General features: G+C 56.1%; 1 protein-coding gene across 1 annotated transcript in view; it reads right to left on the minus strand.

Moving 5' to 3' along the window:
- SMAD6 (SMAD family member 6) overlaps window positions 1-13,767 on the minus strand; it is a 37,682-nt gene extending 23,915 nt beyond the window's left edge. The window contains exons 1-3 of the mRNA XM_063413056.1: window positions 12,286-13,767; window positions 9,739-9,795; window positions 8,035-8,112 (exon numbers count right to left, since the gene is read on the minus strand). Coding sequence (XP_063269126.1) covers window positions 8,035-8,112; window positions 9,739-9,795; window positions 12,286-13,030 — 880 coding nt within the window. The 5' untranslated portion in view covers window positions 13,031-13,767. The remainder of the gene's footprint in view (window positions 1-8,034; window positions 8,113-9,738; window positions 9,796-12,285) is intronic.
- Between the last annotated feature and the right edge of the window lie 899 nt (window positions 13,768-14,666).

Below are 14,666 nucleotides of genomic sequence, written 5' to 3' on the forward strand. Positions count from 1 at the left end.
AGGCAAAATGCCGAGGGCAGGGAGCAGCACCCCAGCCTGTGCCTGCTCCCTGTGGAGAGGCAGGGACAGGTTGTGTTTTGTGAGGGCTTTCAGGTCTGGCCATCACAGGCAAAGAATAAAGAACATCAAATTTTATCCATTGAAAGAATAAAACCAGAAAATACAAAAAGAAAAAAGAGGGGGAAACCTGGGGTGCAGGGCTGATTAACGAGATGCTGGGGCAGAGAAAGAGCTTTGGGTTTAATTCTGTTTATATCCTCTGATGCTGGTGGTTTTTTCCCACGTATTTTCCCACATCCAAAGCCTGGGATGAGGAACCAGCTCCTCACTGAAGGAGAAGGGGTGGTGGGACAGCAGCACAGCCCAGCACTCCAGTGCCAGAGCTGTTTGATCCCTGCTCCAGCCCCAGAGCTGCAAAGGCCATTACCAGCCAGCATCAGCAGTCCTGCAAGAGGTCAGCCAACACAGGCATTTCCATGTGAAATGTTTTTGTTCTTACAGAAAAAAACACACCCAAGCAGGAATCCAACAGCCCTCAGCACGCCAAGCCCAGACCCCAGTGCTGGAGATGTCTTCCCCTCAATCTCTGTTCTCTCTGCTCTCCCAGCACTCTGCCCCCGGGCTGATGCCTTTTCCCAGCTCAACACCCATTTTCTGGGGCTAAGGAAGCTGGAAAAGGATTTTGACAGGGTGGGCACAGGGTGGCAGCTGTGGCTGCCCCTGGATCCCCGGCAGTGCCCCAGGCCAGGCTGGAGCAGCCTGGGACAGTGGGAGATGTCCCTGCCATGGGATGAGCTTGAAGGTCCCTTCCAACCCAAGGCAGGATTTGATGAATAAACCAAAGGAAAGGCACAGAGCAGAGCAGGGCAGGCACCACCCAAACCCTCAGGAGCAAGGGGGAGCTCAGTGAGGCCATGGCCCTCCTCCTCCATCACCTCCCATCACCTGCAGCAGCTGCAGGACAGGGCAGAGCTGAATCACAGCCCCATTGCCCACCCCGGGCTCCTGGGAAGCACAAAGAGCTGAGTCTCCTCTGCCAGGAAACTCAACCTGTGGTTCCAGGGGCTCGGGACACTTCAAAGCCCTCGGCAGCACTGAAGGGATGGACTTTTCAGCTGTCGAGCACAGAAGCAAAATCCACACAAACAAGCAGTGTTCCAGAAAACCAGGTTTAGCCATCAGCAGCTCCCAGTGACGGGGGGATGTTTTTCCTGAGGGGTTTTTTTTTCCCCCTCCTCCTTCCAGTTTGCCTTTTTATTTTTTTTTTTTTAATTTCTTACTAAAAGCCATCTCGAGCTCCCACAGCACACAGCCCTTTTGGGTCTGAGCATCCTCCAGAGGTAAAATGCTGAGTTAGGTCTTGGAGCCCGGGAGAGGAGGTGCCTTTGATGAACAGCAAATCTCCAGACTTCAATCGCTCCGGTGAGCGCCACACATTTAATAAGTTATTTCCGTGGAAAACCTTGGTAACTCAGTTATGAATCAAGCCTATAAACACCTCTCACTCATCAAAGTGCCACAAAAAAAAAAAAAATCTATTACTGGGACTGTGAACACAAGCCTCTCTCTACAGGTCCCCTATAAGAAGCCAAAATTCCTCCTTCAAAACATTCGCCGTTTTCAAAGGTCATAAATACACTGTGTCCAGTATTCAGCAAATCCCTTTAAAAAGCAAAACACAGGCACGGGGGAAAAAGGAAAGTTCAAACAAAGCATCGGATCCATGCTGGTTAAAGGAGACAACCAGAGCTACATCAAAGGAACTTTTACTACCTAGAAAGTTGTATCCAATCCCTAATAGGGTGCAAGAATGTAACGTTTAGGCTACAAAGATTAAACTAATTTACTTTTAAGTAACTCGCTTACTTCCTGATGTTTCTTTTTTTAAGAGTGATGCCTAGGTGCTTGGAGAAGTGAGGGATGTGATTATTCTGTGATTCAAGGCCAAACATCATAACTACTCCATGAACCACAGACAAAAACATATTTTATCTGGGTGTTGTACTTTCTCCAAGAACTTCTAGGTTGAAAACATCCAGGCTAGCTGTGAAAATCCATCCCAGTTCCAGGTAACGGAGGGAGAAAAGCAACTCTCTCCTTCTCTGCTGGAATACACTGAGACCTTCAGTGTCTTGCCTCCAAGGGATCCCTGCTCCCCAAATATTGCCCGTGGAGCATCAGCCTGCCTGGCTCCCTCCTGGCAAACTCTCCTTTGGAGTTTGGGAGCTGTGTGTGCACAAATACAGAGGCATCACCTGCAGAGAGCTTTAATCCCTGCATCAGGCCCAGCATTGCCCAGTCCAACCCTCTGCACCCCTTGTGCAGCCTGTGCCACTCCAGGCAGTGATCCTGAGGCTCTGACAGCGACTTGGGATTTTTTCTTTCCTTCCTCTGAACAAGGGCCAATTCCAGCTGCCCAGATTTTTTTTAGGGACAGCTCTGATTGTCCTCGTTTCTCAAGTATGGCCTGTTGGATGGTTATAGCAACCAAGGGACATTCTCCACCTCCCAGTCCAGGAGACCCCTGCCCTCCTGTCAGACTGGTTCTGGGGGCTGCTGCTCCTTCCTGCACAGGATGCAAAACCTCAGAGGAACCTTGATGTCCCTCCCAGGAGACCTTCAGCACAGACCACCTCTTCCCACCTCCAGCAAATTCTCAGTGGTCCCTCAGCCTCCACAAAATTCATTTCCCCTCCCCACATCACTGTCCTGGCCGAGCCCTGCACTACAAGCCCATAACCCGCAGGTTATTTTATATCTATATGGCTTTAGAATCAGCTCTGGAGCTGCACAGCCACTGCCAGGGCTCAGTCCTCCTCCCAGAGCTCTCAGGGATGGGGCCACGGGCACCTCCCCACACAGGACACAGGTACAGGTGGCACCACGCAGGTCTGCTGCCCCCAGAGCTCTGCAGGCACAGCTCAGTGCTCCAGCTGCTGGTTTGGTGGCCCAACAGGAGTTATCCCACAGGGTTTTAATGGAAAATCAACCATGTGGAGGTAATATCTCTCTCCAGCCTTGATCTAGGGTGCTTCTCTTCATTGGCAATTCTTCTAACTTTGATTTTTTTTTTTAATTGCTGCTTGCTCAATACTGTGAACAACTTCTTTATCTGCTTTATCTGCTTTTCCCAGGTGGAATACTCTCTTTACTCTGCTTATGGGTAAAGCACTGCTGTCAACAGGACTTGGACACAACGAGGAGCCCACCTGGCCACAGAGTCAATGGTCCCTTCACCTCCTGCTCCAAAGGGATGTGGAGACTCCAGGAGCTCCTCTCAGCCCCTCATCGTGGTAAAAGCACAAATGGGATGTGGAAAAACCCACTCATCCACCAATCCCCTGGCTCCAGTGGGCTTATCACCACGCCAGAAAAACACCTTAGTACAAAATAAAGGAGCACATCTCTATGAAAGGGACAGCACTGAAAGCCCAGGGAAAGCTCCCAGAGCTTCCCCACCTTCCCTGTCAGGGATTAAATCCATGATTCACCCCTCAGCTGCCTTTGATGTCAGCCCCAGGCAGGGCCAGGAGCTGCAAACCCCAGGCAGGGCAGGCTGCTGCTCTGAAGCTCTCCCGGGGGGATTCGAGTCCACGGCCACGTGGGAAAAGCCTCCACAGCGAGCAAAGAATTCCTCTCTAAGCACACTGGAAAATAGATGCACTTTATTTCCCGTTGGCAAACTGAAACTATGGAGGGAAACTGTTTAATATAAAAACATCTGACAAAGCAGCTCCAGGATGTATTTTTTTGCATCAAAGAAGTAGTTCTTGGCAACAGCCTCGCTCCTCCGACCAGGAGAGGTTTTAGCCAAACCCTGATTGTTCTAGGCTGCACTGGGGAAGACAAGCCAGCAAACCTACAGTTAAAAATGAGAGAAAAAAAGAAACCAAAACCATTGCTGGCCCAAACAAACATCTGTCTGTGATTAAACTGGATGCACAGATATGTTGTGCCTTTTATTTTAAAGGATTTGTTTCTGTGGGGGGATGAAAAGGCTGCAGGGTGGTGCTGGGTCCGACCCAGCCCCCAGCCCAGAGCTGGCACTGACACAGCAAAGCCAGTCTGTCCTCAAAACCCAACATTTCCCCCCAGAAGAAACTGCTGCCCTATGAATGAGAAAAATACCCTTTTTTTTCTGTTAACAGGTAATTCCAGAATCTCTCCCCCAGCCCGGAAAGGGCAATGTTTGCCCAGTTGCCACACACATCCGCCTGACAGATTTAATGGGCTTTTTTTTTTTTTTTCCTACTCCTAACACACAGGATCTTCATAAATTTCCTTGTTAGCATAAATCCTGCAGCCTGTTATTTCTGGGGGGGGAGAGGAAGGGAGACGTTCACTTTCTCCATTCAGTGGGTTTTAAAATATGCTTCCTTAAGTTCATCCTAAATATTGCTGGAAGCAGAAAAAGCCCTCTGGCTCTTGCCTGGGGCCGTGGCATTGCCTCAGCAGGGCTGAGTCACCAGCTGGGATGGATGCTCCTGCCTTCTTCCTCTCTTTGGTGGTACAGGGACCCTGCTCCCCAAATTCAGTGTCCCAGCCCCACCACTGCCCTGTAAAAACTTCCTCATCTTCCCAGGCCTTAAAAAAATATCAGAAATAATTTAAATAAGCTCCAGTCCATTCAGTCTGTTTCTTCTCCCTGTTAATTCCCATTCCTCCACCACCATCAGCCACCAAGCAGAGCTCATCTCCACACGGAGCCCAGCACCTTCTGGACAGCAGCAGAGCTGCTGGGAATAAACTCCTATTTTATAGGAGTGGAAAACACCTTCCTGCTGCTTTGGAGCACAGACAGGAATTCATCCCTCCTCTGACAAACCACCAGTGCAACATTTCTTCTTTAGGATACAATTTTCATGGGCTCACCAGAGCTGAAACTCTTGGAGAGTTTTAGCACATGGGAAGTGATTTCAAAGCTTAAAAAAAACCCAAAATAACTATTTTTGGAAAAACAAGCCAGCATCTTCCCTGGGGATGGTCAAATCAGCACAAAGACCTACAGGTGGCAAGGCCACCTTTTGCTGTCCTGCCTGTCCTCCCCCCAGCACCTCCAGAATTTAAATCCACCACCAAGAACTTCGCTCAATGCTCATCATGGGGCTTTTTCATCAGAAATGGGGCCGTTCCCTGGGTTTTAAGACAAGGTCCTTCCCCGGGCTGGTGAGGGAGAGCCCTGTGGGGTTCAGGGGAAGGCAGGCAGTCCCAAAGCCCACGGCAGCTGCTGCAGCACGTCCCCACCACCCCAGCCCAGCCCAGCCCGCTCAGCCCTCCACACGCCTGGCAAGTCTAACGGGTACAGCAGCTTCTTGGCATGTGCTGGAGGAGCCAAGTCTGAGGGGAAGGGAAAAAAAAATTACTACAAATGTTCCACCAATTATGAGTCACGAGGCCGAGCTTTTGTTCCTGCCTTGCTGGATTTTGCCCTTTCCCTGGTATTTCCCCAGCCCCGGCCGGGAGCCGCGGTGACGCCGGGGCTGGCCAAGGCTCCGCGGCTCCCGGGGGACAGGCAGGGCTCAGCCCGGGCCAGGCAGCACCTGGGTTTGAAATACAGCTCCCCAGACAGCAGGGTTTCTGCAGCTCTGCTCCCCAGGCAGAAATGAATCCCAGGAGGAAAAGATGGAGCCCCTCGTGGTGCTCTCATGAGCCTGAAGTGGCACTGCTGGAGCTCAGGAGAGGAAACTCTGGGGTCAAACTCTCCAAATGCCTTTTCCCACCAACCCAGACCATTGCACCTCACTGGGAAAACAGGAGCATCCCCCTTCCAAGGGCTGGACACGGATCCCTGGACAAACAACTTTGTCCCAAGACCCAAATGCTTCGAGCAGGAGATGAAGAAGGCTCAGGGCTATCATCCAGGGATGCAGGTCATACCCACCCAGCTACCCACAGCCAGTGCTCCCAGTTAGCCCTGGCTGCTCCTCTGAACTCTGCAGTGAGCCTGCTACTCCACTGAAGACCTTCCCTCTTTCTAAGGGCAATATTACAGCCATGAAAGGTTCTACTTCAAAAAGAGGGTTTGTTTGTTTTTTTAATTTACACATATGACAGAGATCATCTTTTGCTTTCATGCTAAAACCTCCTGTTTAGGAGCTCATCAAGTAAAGGAGCGATAGGAGAAGAATGGTTCTCTTTGTTACACAAAATTGAATTTTGTGGTTTTAGTAGGAAAAGCCTTTTTGATGATCAAAGCTGGACCAATAAATAGCAGTGGCTTGATGCTAGACCCAAAATGTACTTATTTTTGGAAGATGAGTTCAATGCACACCGAGCTCCCTTGGTACACAATAGGACCATGTGCTTTGTGTATCACTGCCACAGACCTGCACTTCCAGCAGAGCCATTAAATGAGTTGAAATAGAGAATAAACAAACTGAAATGTGGCAAGTAGACTGCAGCCTAAGTGGGTTTTTCCCTTGTACTTGCCCGTGATGACACGTATGGGTTAACTTCAGCAGGGCTCTTATCCTCTTTCAGCAATCGTGAGCACTGGGGAAAAATAAATCACCCAGCCCCAGACTCTTATTAAAAGTTACACCACTGCAAACAGCACAGGGGGAGAGCAGGGATCCGGTTTCAGCACAATCTTGGTCACATGTTATCATTACATTGTTCAAGGAAAAGTTAAAATCTCTCTTCTCTTCCAGCAAACCCACCAGATGTCCCACAAAGACTGAGCCATGAGAGCAGCTAAACCATTACATCCTCGGGAACCCCACTTTTCCAACCTGGCTGCTGTGATTAATGCCAATCATCGAGTCACAACAAAAGTCACGGGCACGGGGAGCTTTAGGGATGTGCATCCAGCCCAGGGAATGTTTGTTAGGAATTGTAAATATGTATTTATTAGAGCACAAGGCTGAATGATCCCAGCCCTGCTATCCGTTGTTCCCCTGCTCTGGGCAGCACAACAGAAGCCCCTGGGCTGGCACTGCTGGCCACACAGAGACCCCTGAGAGGACAAGGAGAAGGGAAAATCCCCAGAGGGAAATGCACTCCCGTGCCATGATACAGACCCCGTGCTGCCTGAACACCCTCTGGGGCTGGGACCATCCTGAGGAATGGCCAAGCCTCACCAAACTCCTCACCAAACTGACCAGGAACTCTTGCAAGGAAAGAAGACGAAGAGAAATGCCACGACCAAGGGAGCAGACCCCAGAGGTCTCCCCACCACCTCCCTTGCCTCACAGCACCCCCCAGGCGAGCAGCAGATCCCATCCCTGTGCTCAGAACCCAGCAAGGAGGCTCAGGGGTGTCCAAGCCCTGGACAATGGAGGCTCGTGGGGCTCCACCAAAACCCACGTTTGTCTGCCTTCATCCCAGTTCTCAGACCATGAACCAGGCAAAGAAACCAATCCTGGTCCTCCGGGCAGGCCCCTCCTGTCCCACACACAGCCAGCCCCCAGCCCGGGATGGGCACCAAGGACAAAGACGTGGAATTCTCACCACAGCCAGAGCCAGAGCGAGCCAAGGAGAGCCCCAGCTCTGCCTGCTGTCAGGTAAAACCACCTCAGGCCCTGCAGAGCCCCATTAAGGGAATGAAAGCTTGCAGGGTGGGGCACAGCAAAAACCAGGGCCTAATTAAGCCAAGCTTTGTTCGGGATCTTCAATGGCTCCGTAGCTGGGAGCTGCTCATGAAAGCAGGGCTGACAGCCCGGGGCCGGCAACACGGCGGGGGCAACACCGACCCGACAGAGCGGGCAGGAACCAGCACAGAGCAGCAGCACAGGGCTGGCCCTGCCATGGGGATGGGGAGGGCCCGGCCCCACAGCCTGGGATGGGTCCGGGTGCCCTCCACACGCGGCCACCTCCCAAACCTCCCTGCTCACCCCGCAAAGAGCATCTTCTCACAACTCTGAAACACCTTATCACAGAGTCTGAAACACCAACCCAAAGAACTGCTCCTTTTGTCCCTCTCCTCACACCCAGAGCACAAACCGAGGGCAGGACAGGACCCCGTCCCCTCCTGCTGTCCTGCCCCCCCGCCCGCCCCCGGCGCGCCCCGCGGGGAAGGCACCAACAGCTGCCAACCTGAGAAATCTCCGGGCGTCGCGTTGGGAGAGTTCGTAGCCTCTGTTTCAGTGTAAGACAACGTGGAATCTGATAGATCTGGGGGGAAAAAAGGAAAAGGAAAGAAAGCCCTTTTAGTCCTGCTGCGTTTGCCAGCGCTACGTGAGCACCCGTGGCTGCTCGGCTTCCCACCACCTCCCCGAGAGAAACTCTCCACAGAGCCAGAAAGCAGCGATTAACTTTGTAGCTCCACCACGCAAATGCAAAGTTTGAATTGCCTCGACCACAAAAATAACTCCAGTTAAGTTGATCAAACAAGTAGGAACTTGGTGCTTACTGGATAAAGTTACATTAAGCCTCTAAACAAGTCAGAGTTACTATACTTAATTATCACCATTAAAATTCTTGAAGCTGTTTATTCTTGCTTCCTTCCTTCCTCTTTGCTGAAGCGAAGGAAACTTTGTTTTAACAAGTTAAGAGTCTTTGTTATTCTCTCTTGCTTACACCCCTCTAATTAAGTGCTCAACTGTTTGCTCACAGATTAACTATTATTTTTCCAATCAAACAAGCCAGTGAAGCAAATTTCAACCCCTGGCTGTTGTTTTAATAAAGTCACGTGTCGCTCACTATCATCTCTCCCTGCAGCACAAGCAGTTTCTAAAGGGAATTAACTTGGAAGGGGGAGCGCGGGGAGGGACAACTCTTTGTTTTTTTGGCCTCCACACCTAACAAAAAAGAAAGGAAAAAAAAAGCCACCGCCAGCCAGCCTGGCCTTGCAGGCTGCTCTGGTCACAGCCCTGTGGTGGGCACAGGGTGCACGCATGGCTGAGCAGGGCAGGGACTCACCTTTGGCTTCCCCGGGGCTGGGTGGGACAGGCACTGCTGTCCCCTCCTACCCCTGCCAAGCCCCGTTTGTCCCCTCCCTGTCCCTGCCCCATGGCAGCAAGAGCAGCTCCCCCTGGTCATTAACCCCGGTAAATCACTGACCACGGGATAAAAGGAGGAAGCTCCCAGCTGCACTGATCCCAGCAAAAATCCAAGAGGGATGTGGGATTCCTCCCTTCACTCCCATGCCTTTGCTCCCCGTTTAACTGAGCACGAAGCAGGGCTGGGAAGGATGGTGAGGATGCAGCGATGCCAGCTCAGAACACCACCAGGCCATCGTGCAGCACACAGGAGCAGGACCCAAAGCTGCCAGGCTCTGCAGGACCTGCACTCCACACCCAGCCTGCCCACCCCAAAGCTGCTTCCACCAAACTCTGTTTGGAAAACCTTTTGGAATGGCCCAGGAAAAGTGACACCCCACTCAGGAATGGCACAGCAGCAGTTCCAAAGACTTTCCATGTCTCCAGAGGAAGGGTAATGGCTGGTTCCTCCATGGAGCAGCACAGCCAGGCCTTCATGGAAATGGAGCTCCCACCCCGCAGATTACACACACAGACAAAACACGACGGCTGCTAACCTTTCATTACGCCTTCATTAAAAATAGAGCTTCATATTATTTTGGAAAATATGCATGTGTCTACACAGTAATTTGGTAGGATAAACTGGCATCCATTTACTTCTTAAAACCCATCAGCTGATGCTTGCTCAGAAATAATGAGCAGCCATAAAACCCCGACTTGTTGGCTTTTGCCTGACGTGCCAGGCAGGGCTGTCTCAGAACCAGCACCGGGGCTGCACCATGAAAGAGTTCCCGGAGATCAAAAGAGACAAAACACGTACCCAGTGGCTTTTGCTCATCATTAGGAGACAGCCGAGAGTAGGGAGGTGGTGGAGACTCTGGAAAAACAAAACTTCGGGTTAGTGCTGTGTTCCATTTATCAACAAACCCTCTTGCTTTCTCTCCTGGGGAAGGAACTCCTCCAAGGTTATGACACCCAGTGGAAAATCAAACACTTGGAAGCCACTGGAGACCAAGGTTTTCCTAATTTTTGAAGAATGGGAGTTCCAGCTTGAACTTTCAGAGTGGGCTTTGTTACTGAAAATGCTGCACCCTCTGCTCTATATCTGTGCCTGGACAGCCGCAGATTGAGTCACACAAAACATCAAATTGCTCCCCAAGAACCACATTTCCATCATCTAAAACAACACAAAGCTTAACAAGCGCTCCCCAAACACATCACAAGTACTGAACAGAAGGACTGGGTGATGAAAAGTCTCCTCTTGGCACACAGGGCTGGCACCAGAGCCAGGCTGGCCTCAGCCACCAAGCCATCAATAACTCTGGTCCATCCAGAGGGCCTCAGCACAGAGGCGGCTCAGGAGCAGAGGCCACTGTGATCCCTCACCCTGGATCCACCCCACAAAGCTCCCGAGCTCGCCCTCAAGCAGCAGGACCGGGCAGTGCTGTGCTCCAAGCTCAGCAGCTCCTCAGAGGTGCTCTGCTGGACCAGGTCATTCAGCCAGCTCCCGCTGTTCTTGGAAGGGTCAAGACCATGGGGAAGGCCCACGAAGGTCCTTCAGCAACTCCAGCCCTGATCACAGGGGTCTCTTTTCCCCTTCCATAAAATGACAGTGATGTTTCTTGAGCTGTAACCTGCCAGAACTGAGCGTGCAGGCAGCTGGGCTGTATCAAGGCATCAGCACTGAGCAGGCACCGACTCCAGTGAGGAATTGTAAAGGCCAGCAGTGACCCCAGGGCAGGGAGCCCCGGGAGTGCTCCCCAGCTCCCACCAGACCTGAGAGCGCTCAGCCTGGCTGAGTTCATCAAAAAGAACCCCAGCACCCCCCGTGTGACACCCCTGGGGTCATCTATTGCTTCTCAGAAAAGCTTCCCCATTCCCCCTAAGGGAGCAGCGTGCTCTTCTCACAGGCTGCTTACAAATCCCAAAATAAATAAAAAAAATAAAGGTGCTGATGTCCCCATGAGGATGTAACAGCCAGACGTGGCTGTGCTGGTCCCACTCGAAACATCCCAGAACTTTCACACTCCGCAGCAAACTGGGTGGGAAACGCCGAGAGGATGATCCCTGCAGGGAGATCTTGTGGAAAAGGGCATCAAGGCCTTCTCCTGGCTCCTGTTCCCAGCGCCCAGCCGGCGCGGGTGGGGTCCTGGCACAGCCACCCATTATCAGAGTGATAAGGAGCCACTTGATAACAGCTCTGCTTTCTACTACTCCCAGCACAGCGCTGGCAGCCGCTGGGAAAACCACCAGGGCTGCAGGAAAGAGACTGGGAAACTTCTCCCGTTTCTAAAATAAATGCCCCGCTCCTGAGAGCGCAGCTCAACTCTAACTGGAATAAAAAAGCTGCCTCCAGCCTCTAGCGACCTTCGGGAGAAGCACGCCCAGAAGAGAAGTTTCTTTGAAAGAAGTGATGCAAAGCGAGGCAGGAGCCCAGATTGCAAAAGAAATAATAAAATCAAAGTTCTTGCCAAAAAAGGGACAGCCAGCATGGAATCATAGGACGCTTTGGGTTGGAAGGGACCTCAAAAATCATCTCATTTCACCCCCTGCCATGGCAGGGACACCTTCCACCATCCCAGGCTGCTCCAAGCCCCATCCAGCCTGGCCCTGGACACTTCCAGGGATCCAGGGGCAGCCACAGCTTCTCTGGGCACCCTGTGCCAGGGCCTGCCCACCCTCACAGGGAAAAACTTCTTCCCAATATCTCATCTAGCCCTGCCCTCTGGCAGTGGGAATCCAGCTGTCCAGTTTCATTACAGTTTCTGTACAGCCAGTTAAATATAATTTCGATTTCTGCATCTCAGACTCCAACATGTCTCTGCTCAACAGACACGCTATCGAGTACTGCCGAAAGAAAAAAAAAAACCTCAAGAAGACCAGACCCACGCCTTGGAAACGCTCAATTCTGCCACGGTAAAAAACGAGAAACCCCCGAGAAATGCAGGATGTCCCCGGGGTGCGGGGATCCCCGCGGCGGGGACATCCCCGCAGCCCCCCCGAAGCGCCTGCGGCTTTAAGCCGGCGGCGGTGACCGCCCGGCTCCGATAGGAGCGAGCCAGGCTGGCGCCAGCGGGATGGAGCCGCCGATTATCGCCCCTCCGGCTCCCGGGGAGCGGGGAAACTCCGCGGGAAGGGAAAAAAAACAATAAAGAGAAAGGGCTTTTTACGCACAACTGGAACTGCTGGTTCCAAGAGAGGGGGGATGCCCGGAGGGGACCCCGGATCAGGCACATCCCCGCAACACCGCGGGGCCGGGGCAGCGCTGCCCACGAGGGCTCGGATAAACCCAGGAAGGGCTCGGGAACGCCGAGCCCCCAAAGCGGAGGGTGTTTGTGGCGGGGGGTCCCAGCTCGCCGCCGCTCACCTGGCCCACAGAGGCGGCTGAAGTGGTAGGGGTTGCAGCAGACCGTGGGTCCGTCGGCGACGCCGAAGCTCTGGCACTCGCAGAGGGGCTTCAGCTCGGCGGGGTGCTGCAGGTCGGGCCAGCGGAACAGCTTGCCCAGGAGGAGGTGCGGGGGTGCCGCCAGGCCCCCCAGGCGCACCTCGGTGCGGGCCACCAGGACGCAGCCGCCGGGCATCCCCCCGCGGGACTCCACCGCCTCCAGCAGGCTGTCCAGCGAGCGCTCCTTCAGCCGCTTCAGCAGCGAGTAGGTGACGGCCTTCAGCTCCTGCTCCAGCAGCAGCAGCCGCGCCCGCGCCTCCCGGCCCCGCCGCTCCGGGGAGCCGCCGTCGGCCGCGCCGTCGGGGCCGGGGGCGGCGGCGGGCGGAGGCTGGGGGCCGCCGGGCTCCCGCTCCGAGAAGAGGCAGCAGGTCACGGTCCGGCCGTCGCTCTCCGGCGCGGAGCCGGGGCCGCGGAGCCGGGCCCCGCGCCGCTCCGCCATGGGGTCCCCGCGCGGCGCCGCCTCGCCCCGCTCCTCCGCCTCCCGCAGCAGCAGGCTGCGCGCTACCGCGCGGAGCTCCGCCGAGGGGCTTTTCTCCGCGATCTTGCAGCTGCCGGTGGCTCCGAGGTCGTGGCCGCTCCTGGCGCTCCCATCTCCGCCGTCCCTGTCCGGAATGACGCGGCTCCTCCAAAGTCGCCGCACCAGCCCTGAGCGTTTGGACCTGAACATACGACCCGCGGGCGGCCGGGGGTCGCGTCGCTCTCCGCCGCCCCCCGCCCTCCTCCGCGGGGCTCCTCGCTCCGCCGCCGGCTCTATCTCATCGCAGCCCCGGCGCAGCCCGGACTCCCCGCGGCGCTGCTGCCCAGCGGATCTCGGACGGCCCGCGGCGGGGCCGCACCATGGGGGGGGCGGCGGGGCGGCGCGGGCATAGACGGCGCCGCGGGGGCCGCTCCCGTGGCGGCGCTGGGGCTCGGGCGCGCCGCGCCGTGCCCTACATCGGCTGCCAACGCGGGGCCGGGCGGGGAGCGGCGGGGGCGAGGGCCGGAGGGAGCCCGGGGCAGCGCTCGGCTGCGCCCCGCGGCCGCTCCACCATACAAGGTGGGGAGGAGCGCAGAAGCGCGCCCGGCGCGGGGGTGCCGCCCGGCAGGGAACCGGCGCCGGCGGCCGCTCGGAGGCGTCGGATCCTTTCAGCCAAAAATAGTATTTAAAAAAAAAATTAAAAAAAAAATTAAAAAAAATAAATCAGAAAGGCGAAGAAGCAGCAGCAGCAGCAGAGCCCGCAGCGCAGGCCGGTTGTCAGCGCGTCCCTTGTCCGCATCGCAGGGCGCGGCCCCGGTCCGGCGGGTCCGTGCGCGGCTCCCGGGGCCGCCGCCGCCGCCTGCTCGCGCCCGCCCGCCCCTCGCCGGCTTTTGTGTGGCCGGGGCGCGCGCGCGGGGCCCCTCGCGAGCGGCGCCGCCATTGGCTGCCGCCCATCATGTGCCAGTCTAGACACTCCGGCGGCTCCGCGCGGCACCGGCCCTTGCGCAAACACCGGCTCGGGTTTCCGAGCGCTTAAAGCGCCCCGCGCCCGCCGCTCCCGCCCGCCGCCGGCCCCGCACGGCCCCGCGCTGCCGGCGGGCGGGATGGCGGGGGGAGAGCATCGCCCCGCGGGGAGCGGCGGAGCGGGCCGGGGGGGGTGGGCGAGCGGGGCGCTGTGAAAGTAGGTCACGGCAGCGCGGGGGTTAACGCGCCCCCCCCGCGGGCCGCGCGCCGGACACGCCCCCGCGATGTATCAACTTGTCCGCCGTGGCAAAAGTTCAGGCCGGGCGCGCTCCCATTGGCCAGCGGCCGCGTGACGCGCGGCGCCACCGCCTCCCATTGGCCGGAGCGCGGCGCGGGCCCCGCCCCGCTCGCGCCGCGGCGTGCCCGTGAATGAACGGCGGCCCCGGCGCCGCGCGGCCCGCGCGCCCGCCCCGCCGCGGGGCCGGGAACGGGAACGGGGGGAAACGGGGGGGAATAGGGGGGCAATGGGGGGAACGGGGGGGAATGGGGGAAACGGGGGGAATGGGGGGAAACGGGGGGAATGGGGGGCAATGGGGGGAACGGGGGGGAATGGGGGGAACGGGGGGAATGGGGGAACGGGGGGAAACGGGGGGGGAACGGGGGGAAATGAGGGGAACGGGGGGGAACGGGGGGGAACGGGGGGGAACGGGGGGACAGAGACCGGCCCGAGGCCACCGGCAGCGCCGCCGGGAGCGGGGGCAGCGGCAGCCTCGTGTCCCGCCCCACGCGGCCACAGCGACAGAGCGCCCGTGGGGAGCGGCTCCCCTGGATGGGACCCATCCCAAAAACCCTTCGCCGAATATGGAATAAATAAATTAACTCC

This window comes from Prinia subflava, chromosome 15 (genome assembly GCF_021018805.1).
Source record: "Prinia subflava isolate CZ2003 ecotype Zambia chromosome 15, Cam_Psub_1.2, whole genome shotgun sequence".
Taxonomy (NCBI): Eukaryota; Metazoa; Chordata; class Aves; order Passeriformes; family Cisticolidae; genus Prinia; species Prinia subflava.